General features: G+C 41.5%; 1 protein-coding gene across 8 annotated transcripts in view; it reads left to right on the top strand.

Moving 5' to 3' along the window:
- NFATC1 (nuclear factor of activated T cells 1) overlaps positions 1 to 25,374 on the top strand; it is a 120,183-nt gene that overhangs the window by 45,253 nt on the left and 49,556 nt on the right. For all 8 annotated transcript variants that reach the window (XM_035317264.1, XM_035317262.1, XM_035317258.1 and 5 more), the window contains exons 4-8: positions 1,771 to 1,973; positions 5,026 to 5,198; positions 7,975 to 8,115; positions 23,271 to 23,326; positions 25,057 to 25,189. In XM_035317264.1, the coding sequence (XP_035173155.1) occupies positions 1,771 to 1,973; positions 5,026 to 5,198; positions 7,975 to 8,115; positions 23,271 to 23,326; positions 25,057 to 25,189 (706 nt within the window). The remainder of the gene's footprint in view (positions 1 to 1,770; positions 1,974 to 5,025; positions 5,199 to 7,974; positions 8,116 to 23,270; positions 23,327 to 25,056; positions 25,190 to 25,374) is intronic.

Raw genomic sequence — 25,374 nt, 5'->3', positions numbered from 1 at the left:
AAGTACTGTAGAGCTGTAAGTGAGTCCCCTCCTGCCCATGCCCTCCTGGCATCCACATTTTGGATAAGAACGTAAAAATTTATATACAAAGTTAAACAAAGCATTTCTGTTTTCCTCTTGGCTATTCTGGCCAAAGCATGGGGTGAAAAATCTGCAACACACCTGACTGGTGATGGGAAGATGTTCATAGTCACAGTGTTCCTCCTTGCTCTCGTATTGGACTCCTTAGCATCTGAAAAATTACCATTGTGCATTCCTGTTGCTGTCAGCATATTTGATAGCAGCAGTCAAAGAATCTTGCCACACTCAAAGAGTATAAACAACTTGAGATCTTTGTCCTTAATAGAATTCCCATTGCCAGATATTAAAATGTGTGAAAATGTTTCCAGGTGTTAAAATACCCCGGAGAGATGGATCTTACATTATTATGAAGATACAAATGACCTCTTAAGATTTAAGGAGAGTGAAAGCAAGAAGAATACAAACATCAACTGCACTTGATATGGGTTTCACCACTGGCTTTCAGCTTTATGTAGCTTTGGACTTGTGTACAAGTGCCGGTGACACAGAGGAGGTTGAGGTCTGTGGCTCCTGGGTGCTGTGAGCTCTGTGTACCATGTCTGCCAGTACCATGGCTTGCTGCAAAGGCTGGAGCTGCTAGGCCCAGCTGGCTGGAGCAGAGGCATGACAGGCCTGCCTTGGGCAGCAGCAAAGGCAGGCTGGAGGCCTGACTGAGAGGAAGATGTAAAACCACTCCACCTGCCTGGGGCATGTTCTGTATGCAGTGGCAGGCTTCCCTGGCACAGCATGGTGGAGTGAGCCATCACCAGCTCTGACTTGCCGCGTGCCTGCCAGCTTTATCCAGGTGCTGGAGCAGACATATGCAATTGGGAGCTTCCTCCCACTCTGTACCCTCCTCATCTGCCAGTCTGACAGGCTCCATGAGATTGCATGTCCTGGGCTTTACTGCAGCCAGATGCTGATGATGGAGGAGCAGGATGTGCAGGGCTCACTCCTGTGCTTGTCTGCTGTCCCCATCAGTGTAAACCCAGTGTGTCTTCTTCAGGGCAACAGGCTGACAGGGGGCAGGATGAGGTCAGGCCCTGCTTCTGCTTTGGCATGTAGCAGAAATAACTCTTGTTGGCATCAGAGCAGTCACTGTAACTAACGTGCATGAGGTTCAGGTTAGGCCCTGTAGCTTCAATGAGATTTCTGTGCGATTATAACAAGTATTTGACAAACATGGTGCAACGGTTCGGGTACACGCTATCTATCTCCATTCTGTTCCAGACAGTATTTACCAGTGTAAAAATCAGTTAATGAGCGAAGGTGTCCTGAGCAGCCACCTGCTCTGCATGTGGGACAACCCAGGAAGCTCATAGGTATATGAGTTTTGCTCCTTCCCACTTGCAAACTTCACTGGCTTTGCCACCCTCTCTCTGTACTGCAGGGGAACATTGACCTCATTGTTTTTTTGCCAAACTCTGCAACAGAATTTATGCAAAGTTTTCTGTGGACGTAGCAGGAGCACTCAAAAGTTCACCCCATCTAAAGTGCCTCAGGTCTTCTAGGATAATGAGACATTTTGTGAGTGCACCTTTTTATTGTACCAATATTACGTTACAGGAAAAATTGAAGGGGGGAACTTAACACATAGCACCTGTCACAAGTTCTCTCCTTGAATTAGGCTCTCCTGCTTATAAAAATTTAATTGATTCTTAGCAGTTTATGTGCATGGTGCTCAGTGGGCGTTTTCTGTTCTCTTGCCAGCTACATGGTTACTTAGAAAGCGAGCCGCTCACGCTACAGCTGTTCATTGGGACTGCAGACGACCGCCTGCTGCGACCCCATGCTTTCTACCAAGTTCATCGAATCACGGGGAAGACCGTTTCCACCACCAGCCACGAAACAATACTTTCAAACACCAAAGTCTTGGAAATTCCACTTCTTCCAGAGAACAACATGAGAGCAATGTAAGAGCCAGATACTGTATCTGACAGTTTAGCAGTTTCCTCCTGGTCTCCCCACTTATTTTCTTCTGTTTTGTTTTGTGTTTGTTTGTTTTATGGTTGGTTGGTTAATTAATTAATTAATTAATTAATTTTTAATGTACACTATTTTCCTTTTCCAGTCCTTTTTTTTTTTTTTAATTTCTCTCAGTAGTAGTAGGTTTTCATAGCTTTGCCAGGACAAACTGCCCCTCATCAGCTTAACAACAAAATCAACTTCGCAAATATTTATGACAACTGATTGCTTTCATTCTAGAGTTTCAGCCAATGTGCTTATTTGCCATTTAAAATAAGTATCTCAGTTACCAAGCTCTAAATATCTCCTACCTCAGCTCCTGCATTTAGTTTCTAAATATGACACCTCTTACTCCTGTACGTGCTAACACAAGGAACAGGGCCTATTAAAATTTATCTTTGGATGTCAGTGGAATCTCTTAGAGGGCATTTCCAAGTAACCTAACCTTTTTCAAGACAAATAAAACTATTCTTATTTCTTAGTTAATAAAAACCAGCATTTGCCAATGGCATTTGTTCAGAAGCAAAACTTTCAAAAAAGGAGTAAAGGTGAATAAACTTAAAGATTGCCATACCTAAACTGTTTTAGTCCTGTACAGGAAAGCAAGCATCTCCATCTAAGAAATTATGAATTAATAGGAGTCTGAGTGTTCATGAAGTGACCCATAGGTCCATTCCACACAGATAAATTTTATTGTAAGATTGTGTCAAATATCCTGCTGCATATGTAACATACACAAGACCCTCCACATGATTTAATCTCCCCCCCTCTCCACCCCTTATTCAAATGATTGTAGCCCTTCTCTGAGTTACCTGCTCTGGGAGAAATTTGAATGTGCTTGTGTGCATGTACATCTATTGGTGTGAGTATAAATGTGTGTATATGAAGATTTATATAGAGATGCATGCATGTTTGTGTGTATTTATAGGCAGGTAGAAAGATAGGTAGGTAAACAGACAGAAAGCAAGCCGGAAATCTGGTCCCACCACAACAAAGACCATGGGAAAATCCCAGGGAGCTTTCTAAAACCACGGTTTCACTCCGTGTTATTCATACACTGTTTTCTGCATCTTAATGTAGTGAATAATGGTATCATACACCTGAAGCCATTCTGCACATAGCAGTTATTAGAAGCTAGTTTTCAGTGTCATGTACAACATGCACTGGAGTTCATCATGTAAATAAAAGAGCTAGAATGTGGTTAACTGCTTTTCCAGCCAGAATGAGGGTGATCACTCAAGAACTGAGGACCTGTGTCACTTCATTGTGTTTAAAGTCATGACAAACGAGCAAAATAATTGGCCTCATTTTCTGTTGGCACAGTTGGCACAGATCCACTGAGGTTATTGAAATTTCACCAATTTGTACCCACAGAAAAATTATTTGGCCTTTTTTTATCCAGTATGAATAATATTTTTGGCCACCTAGGAATATTATTACTGTTTCTATCGTCTTCTCTGTAGAATAAAGGTAGTCACACAGTTCTGGAGTCACACAATTCTGGAGCCAAGCTGAATATTTTTATGACACGCATGCCAGATCATAGTAGAGTTCTCTCAAGAACCACAAACAATGCTTTGGCATAGATATGCCTTACACGTCAGTAGTCTGAAACTTCACGTAGTGCTAACAATGAATTGAAATTTAGAGCCAAGGACTTTTCTCACAGATACTTTGTGTATTTAGGCCTTGATTCAGCAAAACACTGAAGCTCATCTACACATTTTAACTTTTGCACATTTAACTACTCGTGTTGATTTCAGATTTTAATATCCATGACCTTACAAGTCTAAATTTACATGCTTTGTCTCTTCTGAACCTTATAGAGTCTGAGCTAATATGTGTAGAATTTTGACATATGTACAAATATTTCATAATTATTCTGGCTTCCTCTGCTAATATTGAGAAGCTTTAATACATTCATTAGTTTCTATGATCATATCAGCAAGGTCCTTTTTGTTACTCTGAAATCCATACTTTAGAAAAAACGCAGTTCAAAATCAGGCTACCATAGTTCTTGTTTGCAGTTTACTTTAGAACAGAGCTTCAAAGGTCTGGAGGGGGAGTTAAACTCTTTGAATGCAAAATAAAATTAAACTATGCATATTCAATGCAATAAAATGCATGCCAGAGACCAGCACCCAGAAGAAATTGCCATGTGAGCTTTGTAGCCATAGCCAAAGCAGAGGTATTTTTGCAGTGGGTTTTTGAGTGTATGTGTTTATATATCTTTTGTTTTGTGAACTTCCTCTATTGGAATTTGCTTTGGCAAAAATTCTGACTCATCCACAAGAAAACCAAAACTAAAAAATAGGATCAAGAGAGGTCTTAAATAATAAGAGTTCTCTTTGACAAAAAAAAAAAAAAAGTTTTTTCCTAATGTGGAGAGAGAAGCTTGGATTTAGTTTTTTTCATTCAGAGCTTCAGCTCCATGCTCAGTTTGGGAGTCCTTCCAGTTCATTCAAATACAAACATGTTGACAGTAGGACAGACTCAGTGAGAGGTATGCTCATTAATAGGCATTTTTAGGACTTTGCCCTAGAATAAAAATCGTGGGATATTTTTATCCAAATTAGCTGTAACAGGTAAGTATGGCTGCATTCTGGGTTAGTAACACTTTGTATACTACTGTCGCATCCCATGGACTTCCTTAATCTCACTAGTTCTTTGGTCTTCAGTTAATCTATAAGCTCCATCCTTACAGGGTGTGTTGGGAGAGAGGATCTTTTAGATTATTTCCTTTGGCAACTGAAGTAACATCCTAACTTTGTGTGCTTAACTGCAGCCAGTATGCATTACTGTTGATAACCTGAACTAAGCTACTTCTGAATGTAAGTACTAGACTTCATGAAGTCTGCTCCCTTTAGCCTGTCCATGTGGCTGTGTCTGGCACATAATTTAAAGAGAGATGTACAGGAGAGAAGGAAGAAACTGCATGCTTGTGTCTTTCTGAAGTCTGCTTGAAATGAATTGAATTGCTCTGTGTTTCCTTTTGGATAGCATCGACTGTGCTGGAATATTAAAACTCAGAAACTCTGACATTGAGCTGCGGAAGGGAGAAACGGACATTGGGCGGAAGAACACACGCGTGCGGCTGGTCTTCCGAGTTCACATCCCCCAGTCCAATGGGAGGACCCTCTCTCTGCAAGTAGCTTCCAACCCCATTGAGTGCTGTAAGTAACAACAGACATCTTTCTCCTGCCAGCTATTGTGCCATCCAATATGCAGCCTTTGTCCACCGATATGCAAAATGTTGGTTTTGCTGTACCTGTCTATTCAGTGGACCTTGCTCTGCTTTTCAAAAACACAAATTTTATACTGAAAACAAGATACCTTTGTCTTAGAAAAAATGTGGCGCTTTGTGCATTTATCTTTTATAGGGAAGAATGCAGTTGAAACAAAACTAGAGTGCTGTTCAACTAACGGTAGACCTGGAATTGACAAGACTTGTAGTTCTGGAAAACAGCTATCATGTCCTAGTCGTTCTCTGTCTCCCAAACACAAAACAGAAAAACAGCGAACAAAACCCTAACCCTTTGATGAGGAGCTAGCAATACACTACAGCTGACACATTGGTACAAGCTGCCAGTGGCTTCAGAAAACCTCCAGAAAGCAAGTTTCCATACTGGGGTCTCTTTGATTGACCAGAATGCTTTTTATCAGATACACTGGCACACCCTCCAAAGACACCTATATCATTCTTGGTCTGTAAGCCTCCTCAGCCTGCCACGTGTGCATACACAAAACAAAATCCATTAGCTCTGTGTAGTTTTAACACTCCTGCATAAGTGGTGAAAACTGAATTTCAGTCTAACTGCCATTGCTATTTTGGTCACCTGGATGGACAGACAAAGGTTTTTAAGTTTTTTTTTGGATTCAGATTAGGAGACAAAAGGCCAGATGCTTATTCATTGCAATAGCCCTCTCTGGCTACACCCTTTTGTCCCACTAAACCAGCATGCAATGTGTAGCAGTCCTCCCACTCCATACACATCCTGAGGGGTATGTGACTGCAGTGCATGCCAACCCCTGGCTGCTCCTCACTTCCCCCTGAGGGAAGGCCTCCAGTTGCTTTCTGCCCCATGGGGAGTTGATTTTGATGAAGTGGATCTTTCTGATGCAGCCAACAGGGAACAACTTCGTGTCCAGGATGTATGTGAAGGGTGAACTCTGGGGATTGGGAGTGCAGGGGTTGGAGAAGAAAGCTCAGCCATCCCTCAGCCCAACAGATGCTGGGGGGCTATACCCATGCTTGTCCCTGCATTGTTGCCAGTCTGGAATCCCACATGATGTGTCTGGCGAGTCTTGAAGCATGTCAAAATTTGATCTCTTGGAAGCATGGTGCTTTTTCATGGATTGATAATAGAGAAGGTATGGGAAAAATCATCTCTGCATTCCTCTTGCAAAGGCAGTGACTTTCTGATCTGTGACAGTACTCCATCCTTTTGCATGTGGTAGCACTGCTGCCACTCCAGTAGTCCAATTCTGCAAGAGAGTCAAATGTAGGAAAGGATAGTGCTGTTATATCAACAGTTATAGCTTCTCTCCTTCACAGTCATTCGTTTAAATAAACAAATGAGTGTTGTTGGTAGGAAGGGATCTTATATCTTATCGTACATTAAAATATGATGACGTTATTCTGAAGAGTACTAAAGCCTCCATACCTGTAACAGGTAGACTGGCATAAAGCTCTGTCTTCTGACCAGGATATGTATGAGATGAATAATTTTCCCTTTGTTTCATTTTCAAGCTAAACTCATATTCAAGGGCAAATTCTAGGTTAACAAGCAAAGCAAAAAGAAAAAGAAAAAGAAAAAAAAAAAGAAAAAGAAAAAGAAAAAGAAAAGGGAAAAGAAAAAGAAATAGAAAAAGAAAAAAAAAAAAGAAAAAGAGGAGTCATGGTTTCATCCTGCTCCTGTTGGAGCTCATGAGACATTTTCAACTGTAGTAGGATAAAGCTACAGTTTGAATACACCCTGAACTGCCCATCCAAATATGCCAGACTTGGGAGGCTAATGAATATAAAGGTGATTGGATTTGTATCAGTGACCTGAAGTTTTGAGGACTGTGTAAAATGAGCAAAAGTATGGTAGATGCCTCCTCAAAGGAGCAGAAAAAAAGGAGAAAAAAAAAAAAAAAAAAGTGCTAGTGTTATTTCCAGTGCAGAATGTGGAATAAGCTGGTGCCAAAATCTTCATGCATCTCTTAGTGCATGTGACACCGGGAGGAACCATGTAAGCTGGATAAAATGTCACGTCATCCCTTGAAGTACAGCCATGTTACACTCCATGTTGCAGCTGGGGGTGAAATAGGCTTTCTAAGCTGTGAACTTTTGCTGTACTGTGAGGCCCATGGTTTCCAGTGAAAGACAATTTGAAGAATTGAAAGTACAGTTGTAGTGACTGAAATGCATTTTGGACATGGATGGTCTTGTTCTCATGTGTGCCTTGTAAGCACATGGCATATATGTGATAGACAAAGCACTCTTTTATGTCTCAGAGACAAAACTTTAAATTTTATTATTTAAAAATTTATTTTAAAGAAACAGTGTTTATTTAAAAAATAATTTTAACTTTTTTTTAAAATAAATTAATAAAATATTTTAAACAAATTTCAGTAAAAATGTGCTCTTTGTTACAGTACAGATCAAGGTAAGTTTTAAACTTAAACAGCTTGTTGTTTTTTATTTTTGGTTGTTTGTTTTGTTTTGTTTTGTTTTTATTGTGAGCCTTTTGAATTGTCCTTCTATATTTGTTGCCTTGTGACCAAGGTGCTTAAAAACCTAATGTGTTTCCTGCAAACCTTCTGACATTTTCTATATCAAACTCAGTTTATCTTACAAGGGTAAGGATTGTAAGCATTAAGTCTCTCACTGATGCAGTATTTAATTTTTTGTGTGTGTTTGTGTTTGTGGTTGCCTTTTTTTTTTTTTTTCTTATAACTCTCCAGCTCAAAGATCTGCCCAAGAACTGCCTCTGGTGGAGAAGCAAAGCACCGACAGCTTTCCTGTTATTGGAGGGAAAAAAATGATCCTGACTGGCCATAACTTTTTGCAAGACTCCAAAGTCATCTTTGTGGAGAAAGCGCCAGGTATGCCTTTTCAAAATAGATTCCCATCTGCCTATTTTCCCCCCGATTTAAAATCTCGGCCAAATGGGGACAGCGTCATCGCTGTGGTCACATTTTCTTCTGAAAGTTTCACCCACCCTGCAGCAGGTGCAGAGGCAGGCAGACAGTTGTGGGCTGTCAGGACCCCCGGTGGGACCTCTGACAGGGTGGTGGCTGCCTTGGGCAGGCAGGTCCCCTTTGGGTCCCCCCGGGCAGTCACGCAGGGTTGGGCCGGAGGTGTGTGTGTCACACGCCGTCACTCGCGTGTGCACCCCTGCAGCGGGGTGCAGGTTGCGAGCCCGAGTCAGTCTCTGAAATGAGATAGTTAAGGGCAGTTTTGAGTCTTGTTTTGGAAAGGGTTTCCGTGGCGCTGGCTCACGCTTTGGATTCCTCAGCTGCCGGCTGAACCCCCCTCCCTGAACTTTAAAGCATCTTGGGCGCTCCTCCGGCCGTGACAGCGTGCCCTGTTGGGCCTCCCTGTGAGCAGAGACCCCCTCCCAAGGCGCCCACTCAGCTCCCCAGGGGACGAGCAGAGTTTCCCGGTGGGGTTCTGACCTGGTGTCGTATTTCCCTCAAGGAAAAGGAATGTGAGACTGCACAAAGGCAGCATGCAGATAGAGGAAACATCTACATACATGCAACGTTTTTTAAAAACTGTGAGAAATGAAGGTTGTATTTAAATGAAGTGTACAGTTGCATACTGGGTGTGCTGATGAGGAAGGAAATGTTCAAAGGCTTTGCTCATCACTCTGAAAAACCCAAGGGGTGAACTGCTTGGGTGCACGGGGTTGTATGATGGACCCATGCAGGAGTGTCTCTTCTACACAAAAGCATCGTCAGAGATCTCCTTGGATGCTTCCCCCAACCCTGGACATGAAGTGGGTGGAACCACTGCAGGAGCCAGTCAGTGAGGAGTAATCACTATCATTAAGTCACTAGCACCAATCTGAAGCTGTTCCTGCCTAGTTTTAGTGGTGCACTTGCAGGGTGGTACCTGCTCCATGGAAGTACACTGGCAGAAGGCTGAGCCTTTATAGTTGAAAGCACTTCAGGAACTGCCCAGCCTACATTAGTCTCCCAGCTGCCCAGCTTCTGATTCATAAGGCAATTGTGTCACGAGGAATGGCTCAAAAAAGAATTTCGCTGGTGAATCCCAACTGAGCAATTTCTAAGGCCTCTGTGATGAGTTGTCTGCTACATTGCCTAACACAGCTTGATGCATTTGAAACAAACAAGCATGGTGCATCATTGTCTTAGTGACAGACACCTCCAGCTCAATTTTGGGGCAGTTACCCTAATGAGAAATGAAAAAGCATTACCAGCCTTCACTTCTGAAAATACAAGCAGTGTTTCTTTCCCTTTCAGCTATTCCACATCTATGAAAATAGGTCAAGAGAAGGGACAGCAGCATAGTTTCTCTTTCTGTTAGAAAGCTGGTTATGAACTTTTGTGATTAGCTGGAGACGTTTGTTAGTTTTGCCTCTGTTGCTGCTTTTGTTTTTGAATTCGAAATGTTAATCACGTTCCTAGTGGGTAACAGCCAAATACAGCTATTACAAAGTAAAGGATCACAGGAATAATTGCACTCATAAGGAGAAAATATCCTTTATAGAAAATGTAAGCACTATACTACAAGATCTCATGTCTTCAGTCCTTATTTAGGCAGTCCCCAAGCTGGGAGGCAAGTCTCTGTGAGCTCGTCTAATTCATGCTAGTCTGCATACTTAATTGGTTAATGCAGAGAGCTTGAGAACACTTTTTGTTTGGCTTTTGGTGCCTTTTTTTTTTTTTTTCCTTCTGTCTGAATAATTTCTTTAAGTCTGCTGAGTGCATTGTGGTATGCTGAATGTTTTTCCAAGCATGAGTCCCAAGCTCTCAGTCTTCAGGGCTAGCCCTCAGCTGTTGTAATCTCTGGAGGAATGGCATTATCCTGGCCTCCTTGCGTGGGGAGTCTGTCTTAACAGTGACTCATACAAGAGGGAATCCCTGAAGAATGATCAAATTAATCCTTGAGCTAGGGAGGCAGGACACAGTACTTTCAGCTTAACCCCTTACTGGCTTCTTCTCAGCGAAGAAATGAAACAGTAAAATATACTTTCCATCAGTGCAACACCGTGTCACACAGAGCAGAAACTAGTCAGCTGCAAGGTGAAGGTGTTCTGAAAGGACAGTGAAAGGCAAGCTGTGAGGAACTCCTCTGAAAGGAGAACCACTCATAATGTTGTACAGTGCTGAGGCAGAGGACACACATCCGGGCAAGTAATGAGTCTTTTCAGAAGTAGACTAAAATTTGCTCAAGTTTCTTGCAGTACCGTAAAGGAATTCTCATGTGTTGAAATGAGTCCTTATTTTACAGGATGATTTTGGTCAGTGTTTTACTGCTTACACATCAGACCGTATTTTCCAGTGATGAATGATGGTATGAAACAACCCTCCAAGAAACCTAGTGATAGTGAAGTTGTAAATGCTGAATGTAGTTGAAGAGATTTGCACTTTTAAATACAAAATCTCCTTAGACTGAGGAGAATGCCACAATGACCTTGTCCATTGCAAATTACACTAATAATTGTTCTTATCTTCTTTCAGTTTCTGTCTCTCTGCTTTTCTCTTCCTAATTTTCAACTGTCTTGTGAGTTTGTGTCACAGTTGTTGCGTGCTAGATTTAGGACATCCAATAGAAATCTGTAATCAGAAGCATTAGCACTTCCTGAAATACAAAAATACACATCTGCAGCATCCTAATAACAAAGACCCTTGATGTCTATATGCTGGTATTTGCATTTTGTGTTGCATTTGGTGTGCATTTTGGTTGCAAAAGTGAATGAAACTAATCTGATGCTTGTTAGCTATGGGAGGAGGTGTTTGGGTTGGAGCAACAAAGTGTTTTCTGCCTAACACACTCATCTGAAAAAGCACAGATCGTGATCTGGGATTACTATGAATGGCAGTTTTATTTACCTATGTTTTCAAAGCTTTTTATGTAATTTCTAGGTTCTAGGTGTATCAGGCAACATAAATCTTAAGGGAAGATTAAAAAAATGCAAAGATGTTAGAAGACTATGTTTTAAGGACTATGTATCTGGCAGTTACCTTTTGTTGTTGTTGTAACAACTTCTACATACATTATCTATCTGTTTTCAGATGTATTCTTGAAAAGTAACTTTAGTCACTGAACATTAGAAATAACCAGACTGCTAGCTCCTAGTGTATCAGATTATGATTAGTGATCTATAAAACTAAGTGCAGTGGAAAAATCACAGTTTCTCTTTATTTCAGTTCACAAAAAAAATGCTTCTTGTAATTGACAAATGTAAATTGATTAATGAGACACAAAGCAAGTATCCCAAGCACCAAAGCACAGTGAAATTATGGGTATATCTTCCAGGCATGTATCCATGTCCTTCCTTCTAGGACATTGTAGTGTTGCCCAAGGTACTTTAGGATTTAGATCTTAGTCTCACACTAAGCTCTGAAGGGGTTAACTTGCCCAGAAGTCACTCTTTGTTCGTGTAGCTAGAATGATTTTAGCACTAGAGCTAGCTCAAGTATTTTTGGACTTCATTGATTTGGCCAAGTCAAGACATACCTAAGAGATCAGGTTAAAATGACTGCAGTCTTCATTATTAGCAAATTGTGATCTATGGAAAGAAATGATTATTTGGTATCCTATTATTAGCTATCATTCAATTGAGCTTCCACTTGCTAAGTTAGAGCACCACACCCACTTGGGTTTTATGCTTAGTGACCAGAGCTCAGTGCAAGAGTTTTAAAGAGCAAAAAGGTAGAATTATAACACCCATCTTCACTACAGGTGTAGTTTCTCTAATAACACTGGCTTTAAATTCTGTTTCTGTGTTATTAATGTTGGTGGCCATTTTGTGCTGGTCAAAGTGCATACTTTTGAAACTCCTCATGACAAATGTCTCTCCTTGAAGATGCATCACTCTTTTTGATGGGTGTTAATAGATTTCAATATTTTTTAATGTTGTGTCTCTGAGTAACTCCTGGCTTATGGACTTCAGTGGCTTTGAATATGTTGCTAATTACTCACCCTTCAAATCACAGTGATCCTAGCACCTCTAACCTAATTGCATAATATCTCAGCTATTGCACCCAAAGCATTTGAAACTCAAGTTCATGAAAGACAGAGAAGTAAAGAGCACCTAAGCAACATTTCCACCAGTGATTTTCTCCGGTTTATGGGTATTTTCAAAAAGTTAAACAGTTTTTCAGATTTAGTTATTTTTTCAAATTGTTCCTTCTGCTGTCATTTTTATTTTTGTTAAATGGATTTTCTGTCAAAACCATTACTCTTCTCTGCTGGAACAGGTTTTGCTCTTAGAACATAAAGATGCTGATGTAGCATCATAATAATTATGCTGGAGTAGAGGAGAGATATCTGGGTGAAATCACCTAATTTTTGTGAAAACTTGAAGTTTCCCCCCTATTAGAAGTGGTCAAATTTGGTCAGCCAAATATTTGCACAAAGTAAATGCAATATGGAAAAGAAAAAAGCCAGATGAATTTAAGTGTCAACTCAAGCATTTCACAGTTTTTTTGTTCCTCTGAAATTTCCCTGTGTCTGTCAAAGATAGTGATCAATCAGTTGCTGCTTTAAGGTACAAATGTCAGTTTGGAGTCTTGGAGCACAGCTGAGAAATTCAGTTCTAGTTCCTGTATGTTGTGGTAGCAAAAGTTACTCTGTTGCATGGTAGATCCTCAAGTGCAGTATTTTAAGTTCCAGTGAACTTACAAAAAGTACTGGAAAATAGTGTGTTCTGAAACACTTGAGTGGCATGTGGACGGAACGGATGTGTTGGGGAAGCATGTGGGCTTTTTGGTTTGACTCAGCTGTACTTTGGAACTCAGGGCTTAGAGTCTGTTTTGACGTGATGTGATGTGATGGGGAGACGGGTGACCTGAGTCTTGGCAGAACTCCATTTGGTAAAAGATCTTACATTCTCAGAGATCTTTCCATTGCTCTTTCCATTGCCAGTAGCAGTCACAGTTTGGGGGGCAACTGGCCAAAAGGGGTCAAGTTTCACACTGGTAATCATACTGTAGCTCACATAATAAATAAGCAAGTGGCAAAACTCCCTTTCCCCTTTAGTCAGATGGACAGATACTACATAATTTTGTCTTTATCTGTCTGTTTTTCCAAGTTCGGGACACATGTTCCAGTTGGCAGTGAGCAGTTATGCACTGACTCATGTGCAGTGAGGTTAAAAATTCTGGAAACTAGATAAACTGGAAACTTCAAAGGCATACGAGCTGGGAGCACGGAGTTCACGTGAAGGTCATTTGAACCTATTTCCTAGAGATGTATTGATAGCTGAAAGGGTTTCTGGCCATTGCCCAGAAATAGATAGCCTTGGGTGAATAGTATCATCAAATGGCAGAGTCACTTGATGGTGGAACCCTTTCACGCGCACGCAGAAGCAATGATGTAGCTTGTAGGAAATGTTAGCACGTTTCAGTTTTTCCTGGCTGTTTAGTCTAAGGAATGGCGAAGACAGAGTGGGACTGCAGCCATACACATGAGATGGTATCAGCGGCAGCAAGCCTCATCCTGGATGTTGTTCTCATAGTTAGGGACAAGATCAGTCAATCATGGATACTTACCGTGGACAACAGAGAAATAAGGAATAAGCAAAAGGTCTCTAGTAAAAGTAATTTGTCTGAGTAATCCTGTGAATTTTCAATTATTACAGAACCTACAACTGCTTGAAGTTTATTCTTTCATGTGTTTGCCAGACTAAGTGTCTTCAAGCAGCTGCATCTGTGCAATCAAAGATCTGTCTCTGAACATTTACAACTGCCAGAAGATTTCAGATAGTTGTTACAGTTCAAGTAGGACCCTCTGTCCAAACGCACAGGAATTCACAACCCTTACCCAGAAAGCTCAGAGTTTGCCTAAAGATAATAGAGGAAAGGCGTGTGGCTGGGGTGTTAACCTTGGCTGGCTGCCAGGCACCCACTGTGCTGCTCTCTCACTCCTTCTACTCAAAAGGACATGGGGACAAAATAAGATGTAAAAGTTTGTGGGTCAGGATAAAGACAGGGAGATCACAAAACAGCAAAACAGACCCACTTTGGTGAGAATTAATTTCATTTAATTTATTGCCAATTAAAAATAGAATAGGATAGTAAGAAACAAAGATAGAACTGAAAAACACCTTCCCCCATCTTCCCCTCCTGAGCAGCACAGGGGGATGGGGAATGGGAGTTGCTGTCAGGCCATAGGACTTCATCTGCGCTGCTCCTTCCTCCTCACACTTTTTCTTTGCTTCAGCATGGATTCACCACAAACTGTTGCAGTATGGGTCCTTCCCATGTACTGCAGTTCTTCAAGATCTGTTCCAGCATGGGTCCATTCTACAGGGTCCAGTCTTTAAAGAAAAGACTACTCCAGCACAGGCTGCAGGTCTTGCCAGGAGGTTTTTCCTGCATTGGCTGTCCATGGGCTTGCAGGGCAAATCCACAGTGTGGGTGTTTGCTCTGCTGTGATCCTTCATGAGCTGCAACAGGAGAATGGGACAACCTGCTTAACCATCATCGACTGCAAAGAAATCTCTGCTCTGGCACCTGGACCACCTCTTCCCCTTCCTTATTCTCTGGACCTGGTGTTTTCAGGGTTGTTTCTCTCAAATTTTTCTCACTCCTTTTTTCTCAAAGCCGCTGTGCAGTGTTCTTTATCCTTTCTTCAATTTCTTTCTTTCATCGAGGCACCATCAGTGTTGCTGCTGACTGGCTCAGCTTTGTCCAGCAATGTGTCTGTTGCAGAGCCAACTTGCACTGGCTGTGTCCACGTGGGACAGCCCCTGGCCATTTCCCACAGAGGCCACCACTGCATTGCTCCACTGGCAACACCTTGCTTTATAGCCCCAGTACAAGGTGATACCTACAAAGTGACTAGTTTTTGTAGAGATTATCTACAACTTTTGCTAAAGCAGAATTTATTCTGTCCTGTTCCTTCCCTGACTGGTCATCAAAAGGTGTTTCAAGTCTCATGTGGGCATCACAGGAAGAACAGGGAAGAGAAGTGAAGGAAGAGTAGCATGTCCCTTTTTGGTCTGTTGAAGGGGTAAGATTACACCTTCAAGAGCAATGTGGAAGAAAGTACAATAATATTTAAGAGAGAAATAGAGATAAGACATTTCCAAGATGTGCCTTGTTGCAAGGAAGCTGATATCAAGGCAGATAATCAGGAATTATTATGTATATTAAACCGTAGAATCATTGAATGGTTTGGGTTGGAAGGGACCTTAAAGACCATCTAGTTCCAACTCTTCTTCTATGGGCAGAGACACTTTCCACTAGGTCACACTGCCCAAAGCCCCATCCATCATGGCCTTGAAGACTTCCAGGGATGGGGCATCCACAGCTTCCCTGGGCAACCGTGACAGTGCCTCACCACCCTCAGATTAATATTGTCTTCCTTATATCTAATCCAAATCTACCCTCTTTTCGTTTAAAGCCATTACCCCTTGTCCTATCACTACACTCCCTGACAAAGAGTCCCTTCCTATCTCTCCTGTAGGTCCCCTTTAAGTACTGGAAGGTTGCTGTAAGGTCTCCCCAGAGCCTTCTCTTCTCCAGGCTAACCAGCCCCAGCTCTCATACATTCATCACAATCTTCACAAACTTCACTTACATTAACAAAACAAAAAATTGCCCACACCCAAATCAGCATAACATCATCACAACACCAACAACAGTGGACAATTTACACACATTCCACCCCTCATCCCTTCACCACATTACAGCAACACGAATTCTCCACAATTGTTACACTCTCTGACCTCTAAGATCGAGCTTGACCTTTTTCGACAAGAGAAACCAAAGAAGGGGGACAATGACATGGAAAAATCAAAATGCTGTTCAAAAGTTTACTGTTTGGACTCTGCTAAAATGTCACCATGAGTTGCTATAATGAGGTGTCTGGAAGATGAGAAGTTTTAGCCACATAGATAAAGTGTAGAGTTTGTGTCTAAAAAATAATCAAGAGGGAAGAATTGAAAATGTTTGGATCAAATTTGTATGTAAGACGAGCAAGTAGTAGTGGAAAGCAACTTCAAGTATTACATGCCTAAGAGCCTTGGTACAGTTGGTACTGTTGGCATCAAACACAGAAGTGGAAGAAAATTGTTGGAAGGAAAATTTGGATTTTGGTTTAAATTGGCTTTGTTACTCTAACAGTCTCTGAAAAAATATAAGACATAAGATTGAAGATTGTCGGAGCAGAATTATTTTACTTGGTTTTGGCTGCTAGGGCCCAAGTCAGGCTACTAGAGGTTCCCAGAGGAAAGCAAAGTTGTGAAGACAGAATTAAGTATTGTCATGACTGCTGAAGGGTGGCTGTGCTGGATTGCTCAGTTCGCCCTGCCTGCTCTAGAGAGATTTTTCAGGGCTATCAAGATGCAGTTTTACTGGTAAGTTGAGTGTCTTAGACCTGAAATTAGTGAGAATTGTTAAATAAAATTCTCAGACCAAGGGTAATTTGAATAGGGGGAGGTGCCAAAAAGCACAAATTGCATAAGTAGTTCCATTCTGCTGAAAATGGGATCTGGCAGGTCCTTCCAGATGGTTTGGGTTCAAAATGAGCCCTGATCAGTTAGTTTTCAGCATAGCGCCTTCTTTAAGTACCTGGAATAAAATTATAGTTGATTTCAAAGCACTTGAACTCAGAATAATTAGGTCTGTTAAACACACTGTTTTAAAAGCAGCAAAAAGCTTGCAATTTAGGCAATGTGAATCCCTCCACTTTTGGCTTACCCAGCTGAGCAACCAGAGGGGAAGTTCACGTCTGGCACAGATGCCAATGTATAGTAAGATAGTTTGTGCTGCATTTTTATCACCTGGTTGCTGCATGACATTTTTATTGTTAAGGTAGAAAAGAGACAAAAAGTAACTTGGAAGTATTGTATGCATGACAGATGTAAATATGTATACATAATATTCAAACAATTTCAAGATTGCAAAAATGTATATCTGAAGGAATATGCACAAAATCCATATGCTGCAAAGGTGCTTATGAGGAGACACAAACAAATACAACAGCTTTGATGTGGAAATGCAATTAAACCAGTTACTCATGAACCCTGCTTCACATGGACTGATGCGTGCCAGGGTCAGGGGACAAAACTATGGTGGGAAGTGTCTGTAGAGGAACAGTGGGGCTGAGAGGAGAGCAGAAATTTATCTGGGATCTTCCTGGCAAGGAAGAGGGAAATAAAGTAGGTGAAAAAACAGAGTGGCCCTGTGGTCTTGTAGTCTTGTAGCAAAAGAAGTGCAAGAGCAAAGGGGAGATGAGGGGTGCTTGGAGAGGCAGATGAGGCCGAGGTGGTGGGCAGCAGGCAGCTGATGGCACCAGCAGGGTAGGAGGTGGAGCGGCTCAGCAGCTGGCTCTAGGCAAGCACACAACCCAAGGCCTTTTCCTTCTTGCAGAGGCCTAAAAGGCGGTAGATCTCAGGATACTGAAGTGCCGTAGAGGAAGGTCAAGAGGAAGGTCCTGGCTGCTTACATTGCAGGTCTTCATTCTCTGTAGCATCCACACTTCTGTCTGTATTTTTCCTCTCTTTCTGTCCCATCTTTACCACACATCCCAGGGTAGACTGCTTGGCTGCTGTCAGTTCATCCTTAAAACTTGTCCCTTGTAAATGTCTTTTGAAACATACACTAGTGTGTAAACACAGGGTTTGACTCCACCCGCAGAATATTGGGCTTGCTGGTGTTCAGCTGGGAAAGTGTTCCTCACAACAAGACACCTTTGCTATGTACAGACCAGCCTAGAAAAGTGACATGGCTCCTGATGTTATACTCAGGTCTAGAAGGATGTCGCCTCTACAGTGAAATCTAGCACTAATAGGCTGGTGCCTGCGTGTTTCAGCTGGCAGGTGAGACAGCATCCATAGGTTGTGCCCAGGACTGGGGCAAGGGAGTGCTCTCCTCCAAGCAAGCAGAGCTGCCTCTTTGCCTCTAATTCTCAGCCCAAGCACAGACCTGGCCTGTGCATGGAAGCTGATAGCATCTCTGCACAAAGCCAAATGACTCTGTGTCTGAATGACAGGGCTTTTAATTGATATTCATCCTCTTCTGGAAGCCCATCCTTTCCTTCTGGACATACACACAGATCAGTCATCTCAGTGCCAGAATATACTTCCCAGGGAAAAAGGGGTTAGTGTGCAAATTAGAAACTTTTGAATCCTTAAGTCTTAAAGGAGCTGAATACGCATTAACGTAGTTGAATAGGAAGGTAGACAACCTTTTCAGAGCACCTCAAAATTACACTGCATAATCCTTCTGCATAGCATCTGTGCCCTACTTGTTGTGGACATGTTAAAGAAATCTGGGATGTAATATATACACTATTGTTCAGGGATATCTCACAATACATTAATCAAGTAGTGGGTTCCTTTGGAGGGTTAGAGTTAGTGTCACTGCCTAACTTGCAATATATGAATGTAAATACAGATTTACAGTCCAGCCAGTGCAGTCTGTTGAGCCCCAGGCTGGAAGAATATAAAATGTACACTATGTATAGGCAGTGAAATCCTAGATCATGTCTATTGTTTTTGTATCTCAAGCGAACACAGGGCAACTACAGAGTATAGACTGTTTTAACCTAGTGTAGTAAAGTAAGATATTTGAACCCTCCCATTATGTCTATTTCATTGAGGCAGGATTTAAGTGGTTGCCAGATGCACAAGTTACACCTTCACAAGTTTTCAGGCTTAGGGTTTTGTTCTTGTTGTTCTATATATGGTTTTCCCTTTCTGTCATCCATCAGCCTGTAATGAGGTACACTGTTGGTTTGACTGTTGTAAGCCTACAGACCTATGGCATTATGCTTACAGTCATCTGGAGTGCACAAGATGAATCCAGTTCTGCAAACCCTTGTGAATCTTTCCTGGTGGACAATGAGAAGTAGAAGACGAAAATTTCTTAGGAAAGTCTTTACAGCTCTTTGACTGGGTTGCTGTTCTGTGAAGAAAATACATATGTTGTGGTCTGCTAGGCTTTATTTGTGAATAGCTGATGCTGCTAGATTTACACAACTACTTTTTTAGTGCTGCTTCTGTGTTAAAACAGGCCTCTACAGTGACTTTTTATGTGGAAATCTTTTAGCTGGGTGTGGTGGGGAAGCCGTTCAGTGACTCATACTGCAGGGAATTCCCTAATGAATTAGAGTATTTTTACTTCTGGACTTGTGCGCAGTTTCCTTTAACATTGGAGTGAGTGGTTGATAAGGACAGACTTTAAAGACCCATTCACTGTTAAATTGCTCCATCTTAAAATTGGGTGTTTACATTCTGCAGAGCTGAAAATCCACCCCAGGCAACATGGTATTTTCATTCACGGTATTCCTGGTATTTTCATCATTAGTAAACCCAGGTGCTCTGGGTCTGAAAAAACGCTGAAGCAGACCGTGATGAAGTGCACCCAAAACAGAGAATGCTATAAATATCAGCACAGAGCAGTGATCAGTCTTTAAATGTCAGACTTCCTGACAAAACCCATCATCTTTGGCTGATGACAGTGTTGATGGGCACTTGTCGATGAAACACAGCACCATGCTGAGCCCAGATCAGGTGGGCACAGTTAGAGAGCTCTTGTCAAACAGGGAGTTTCTCATGCTGGTGACACTGCTGTGCTCCTTATGCTGCCTCTGTGGAAGTGGAAGGATTCAGAGCTCCTTGAAGCCCATGGCAGGAGTCCCTGTTGAAGTCTTGGCTTTGTCAAGTCAAGTGCTTTTGGCATCACAGGAGTGGGGCTCTCAGCTGGTGACTCTGTAGGGCTTTTTCCCTGCGGTTCTGTGTGCAGCTGTTTTGTTTTTCATTACCTTTTGTGGAAAAAAACAACAACAACAACAACAAAAAAACACAACAATATAATACTTTGACACAAATTTTTAGCTATATAAAGGAATGTCTTTCTGTTCAAAACATTGCAGTATAAATCTTAAAACGCCAAAACAAAGCCAGACATTTGGTTTGGAGAAGGCTCTTCTTATTACTTGGTAACAGTAAATAGCAAAACGAAAAGGAATGAAATAAGACCTTTAGAAAAGCCTTTTTCTTCCTTCTCTCTTTTCCTCCCTGCCTCCTACTCTCCTTCCTTTTCTGCCTTCTTCTACCCCCCTTCCTCATATAACAACTGCCCATTTGGGTACGGTAATTCCAGAGAGTAAACTTTAACGGGAATGCCTGAAATGTGTCTGCTTCAGCTTTGTGTTATGTCTGTAATTTGAATTATTTGCATTTTGGAAAGGTATAAATTGCTCTGGTGTACTTTGGTTGGCTGGAGGCCAGGAGGGAGTTGCCTTGGGCTCTGAACCAGGCTGCTGCAGATGTGGCAGGCATACAATGGAAACTTTTGTGGTTGAGCAGTCCTCGCTCCTCGAGCACACTCTGACAGGAGATGGTATCCCGCTTGCTTCTGAGGGTCCCCAGCATATGCGGCACTGGGGGCAAAACAGTTTTCTCTGGTGTAGGCAGATTTTCATGAGGCTTTGAGCCCCCACAAACCATTCCAGAGCCATTATTACTTTCTCTTTTTTAAAAAAAAAAAATTCAGCTGAACTGTATAAACCTGCAAAACATGTTTACTGTAAGAGGTTGACGTAGTGGTCTAAGGTTTCCCTCCTGGAGCTGGTCCCAGTCCGTGGGCGTTGAGATTTCCCTCTTGGTTCACTAGACGTAATATGAGGAATTGTCTTTTTTTTTTTTGTCTCTGCTTCATAACAACTTTTCCTCCTTGTGTTTTTGTTAAATGAAATGTCACTAGCTGTTAATGAGTTGTCTATTCCCTACTTCTTTCCTCTCTTCCCTTTCCCCTCAGTTGCTGAGCAGCAATGGTCTGGACAGTCTCAAGAGAATTTCTTGGAGTAAAGTCCGTATTGTTCTGATTAGCTTCCAGAGACAAACTATGGCTCTGGATATTTATTTTCCTAATAGTTTAGATTACAACATTTAAAATATTTCTGAACAAACTCTCTTTGTCATCATAAAAATTTCAAAAGTGCATAAAGGCAGTGCTACGTGAAGTAATTGAAGTATTAGCCATAGGTTGAGTCATTTTGAATTTTACTGAGGTATTGACAAGAAATACAAAACAGAAACCTGAATCAGATCATTCACCTCACAAAGCAGAAATTAAACATAGCAAAAAAAATGAATTTCTGGTAATCCATTTACAAAGGCAAATTGAACGCATGTTAACTACTAGTCTGGATGTCTTTAGATTTTAGAAAAAGAAAAAGAAAAAAAAAAACTTTACAAAGCAGAAGTTTCTACACTTTGTAAAATGTGTGATAGTGTCAGTGTTGTGTCACCTTTACAACTGATTGAATTAACTGGGGTGGAAGAGAGGAGGAGGTAGCTACAAGGGCTCTATAGGAAAGGGATAGAAGATAGAGGTGGCTACTTCCAGACAACAGATATGACCTAACGTGCAGAATCTTGTCAGCTTTTTCTTTTTTTTACTGACAGCTTGGGGGAAGCATCTGTTAGATAAATTGTGAAGCGATCACTCGTCATCCAGAGAAGTCTGTTTCAATGCTGGTGCTCTTAAAAGGCATTGCTTAGGAGATTTGAGTGTGAACTGGGTGATCCTTCTCGTTCCCCACCCGAATGTGGCAGTACCGATTCAAGGGATTCTTTTTCCAGTGTCACAATTTAAAATGTAGGAAGAAACTAAGGGTAGATCTGCTAATTGTTTTCTACATAAAGACCAGCCAAATCTGCTGTGCTATTTGTGTTTCAGCTTTCACATTGCACTTTTTTCCATACATTAAAAAAAAATGGTTTTGAACATTTAAGCAATTGCCAGTGCTAGTTCCTGAACAACATTCCTTTCACAGTAGGACAGCTGTACACAAAAATATTATTTACAGCCATTTGTAATAAATCAGACAGTTCTAAATGTGTCACCTCCATCCTGTCCATGAAAGTGAAGAGAGAAGAAAAAGTGCATTCACTTTTTTACCTTGCTGAAAGCTGTTTTTCTAAGTCAGGCTCACGTCTATGTGATGAAGTTCAAAATAACTAATATTTGCATTTGTATGTCCCGATGCTGCAATAAATATCCAAAAGAGGTGGCATAAAGTCTAATTTTCCCATTCATTCCAGTGACATCTGACAGTGGTGGGACTCCTTAAGCTGCAAGTGTCCCTGTTGCTGAACTAGCCATCTGCTTGTGGCCTTTCATATATGTTTGTGTTTTTCTAGGCCTGCAGAATGGAATCCCTACATTTTGTATTTTTTTTTCTAATTTCTCTGCAGTTGTATTTTGAAGCCACAAGGAAGTTAAAAAAACAACTGTTATTGACCAGTTACTCCTGTGTCAGTGAGACACAGAAAAAGTGACCAGACAAAACCAATTTCTTCCAAAAGACAGGTCCCCAGAAAACAAAACAAACCAGAACAAAACAACAAAAACTGATAGTTGTGGCTTAAATCCCTTTTTATTTGAAAACAGAAATGCAGTGAATTGGGAGGACCCAACACACTACTAGAAGCAGCTCCAGAAAATTGTTGGTTGGACCACTGTAGCTGAGCTAAAACAATTTTGAAATGGAGTCGTGATTCACAGCATCTACATATCCCAGCATATTGTCTTGCCTTTTGATCCAAGCAGCAGAAATATGAAAAGCCAGACTAAGAGTATATTAAAAGGAAACACTGCATGGCTGAGGAGCTTCCTTAATGCTACTTTTTTGTTTTGCTTTGTTTAATATTAATGTTGAGCATGACTGACTGCATAGGTAGAGATCAAAGGGACTTATGGGCAGCAGTTTTTTTTTTGTCTGAACATTTGGAAAACTAATGTGTAGAATTCTTGTATGTTCTGTTTAAATTAGTGGCAGAATAAAATAGCAGTGGCATTCCTCCATCACAGTATGTTGTACTCTGGACTGTGGTCTCCCCTGTAAGAATGTTAAATGGGCTTCTGTAGCAGGTTACCCAGCTGGCTTCCTGGTTGGGCAAAGCTTTGGCAATGTGTTTTGAGAGCTGTTTTTCATATATGCAATGCTCCTTCCATTAAAGAGATTTTATTTTTTTTCAAAAGTCATTCTTTTGTAGGCTTGGGAGAGGAAAAAAGGACAGAACTAGATATCTATTTCTTTTGTCTTTTAGATGGTCACCATGTGTGGGAAATGGAAGCCAAAACTGACAAAGAAATGTGCAAGCCAGTAAGTCTGCCTTAAATATTTTAACATCAAGATGAAAAATATATACTGCCTTCTCTAGCACTATTACTAAAGAGGGATTTCCAAGCCTTTGGCACTGTGTCTCTGCACTGAAACAGAACAAGTACTTAGGCCTCCCATCCTGGAAATCTTTCTTTAATGGGAGCATGGGGTAAAAAGCCTTCATTGGAATCTATCCCGAAAGTAGAAGAGACCATTTGGAAAATATTTTTTCATTGTCCAGGATGGGCCAGCCCTGTCTGCTCATCTTCTGTCTTGCTGGGTTGTTTCTTCCCTCTGCTCCCAAAACAATTTCTGAGCATTTTCCCTGGCTTTCGTGTACCTTCAGCAGAGGAAATGTGAGTCCTCTCACAGGAGATCAAACCAGTGTTGAAGAACTGTGGCTTACTCAACTGTGACTGTAAGTGAGAAATATGGCAACTATTTTACTTCTGTAGCAATACGCACTGGCCTGTTAGCTGTGAACCTGCTGGAGACATGCAGACAACCAATTTAAAGACCTCAGCTGAAAACAAGCCAAATGTTAAGGTTAACATTCCCCTTTATCCTTACAGAGTGCCAAGTGAAGTTTTGATGGTCACAGCAGATTTCACTGTGTGTTTGTGGAAGCTGATGCCCTAGCAGCCAAGTCTTTCCTTAGCCCCATGCTGGAGCATTTGTTATCTGACAGTGGAACACCATTTGCACAATCTACAGAGCTCCAACCTGTAGAACTAGATATTCTTGCAAGGTCTCCCATCCACAGAAATTAGCATGCTTAAAACTTCCTTAGTTGTTATGCTAATAAATAACTAAATAAATAAATTTTAGAAAGTGGAGATACTTGAATAATCATATTCCAGTCCTAATTCTCCTTTCAAAGGAAGTTATATTAGGGCAGGATGTATTGGGGATAACTTGCCAGCTGAGAGGTTTGTGCTTTCTACTGCCAAGTTATTGGCCACGGTTTGATTATAGTACCAGGTTCTTGTCAGAGGCAGAAGGGAGAAAGCATTATCTATACACAGTATTGTACCCGCTGTCCAAAGCGAATAGCTGAAGACTATTGAAGACCTGAACCATGCTGAAATCTCATTTGCCCAGTGAAGGAATCTTTTCCTCCAGGCCCTATTTTGTTCCACTGGTTTTGAGCTGCTTAGTCTCATGTGTGAGGCTCTTCACAGCTCTGCTCCAGGAGTGTGCCAGTTGTTGGGTGTTTAGACGGGTGTCCCAGGTGACCTGCTGTGTGCTATTCTGTATATAGTGAAGGCATCCTAACAGAACCTAGTCAGTCTGCACCTCATCCACATTGGTGTCCCTCCACTGAAATAAGCTTGACAGCCTTAGATAAGGAGGCAGAGGAGAGCCTCAGGACTTTCTGAAAACTGGCACACTGTTAAATGTGCTCCCTTCTACTTGACTCTGCAGTGTCTATCTCCAAACCCAAGCCCTTCTCAGCCTCTCGCCCCCATGTATAAAGCAGGAGTACCCAGTCACCAGTGTGTCATGTCTGTGTTGAAATGGCTTAAAGCTGGAAGGAGTTGTAGGGATGGCCTGGCACACAGGACACTGCAGGAGGCCATCCCTGCCCATGAAACCTAACAGTTCCATGTAGAGAGTACATTCTTCCTTAGGAGGCGAGTCTTCTCCTTCCCAAGATTAGCATATAAGTATGTTTGTACACTCTTCTGCCCCAGTCATGCCCTGACCTTCTGATTTGTTTGTTTTTGCAGAATTCGTTGGTGGTTGAGATACCACCTTTCCGCAATCAGAGAATTACCAGCCCTGTTCAGGTCAACTTTTATGTCTGCAACGGAAAGAGAAAGAGAAGCCAGTACCAGCTTTTCACCTATCTTCCAGCTAATGGTAACAAAATATGTTTCTTATCTCTGCTAGTAAAAATGAGAGATAATGATGGCAGCTTAGAAAGATATATGGCACTGATAATTCTCTAGTAACCTGAGTAACTTGCAGGCATGCCCAGTGCTGTAAAATGAGAGTGAGAAAGAAACCACAAAGGTTGCCTTTCTCTCTGCTGCCCACACAAGAGG

This window comes from Oxyura jamaicensis, chromosome 2 (genome assembly GCF_011077185.1).
Source record: "Oxyura jamaicensis isolate SHBP4307 breed ruddy duck chromosome 2, BPBGC_Ojam_1.0, whole genome shotgun sequence".
Lineage (NCBI taxonomy): Eukaryota > Metazoa > Chordata > Aves > Anseriformes > Anatidae > Oxyura > Oxyura jamaicensis.
The sequence above is the reverse complement of the archived record's forward strand: the minus strand, read 5'-3'. Positions and strand labels throughout refer to the sequence as shown.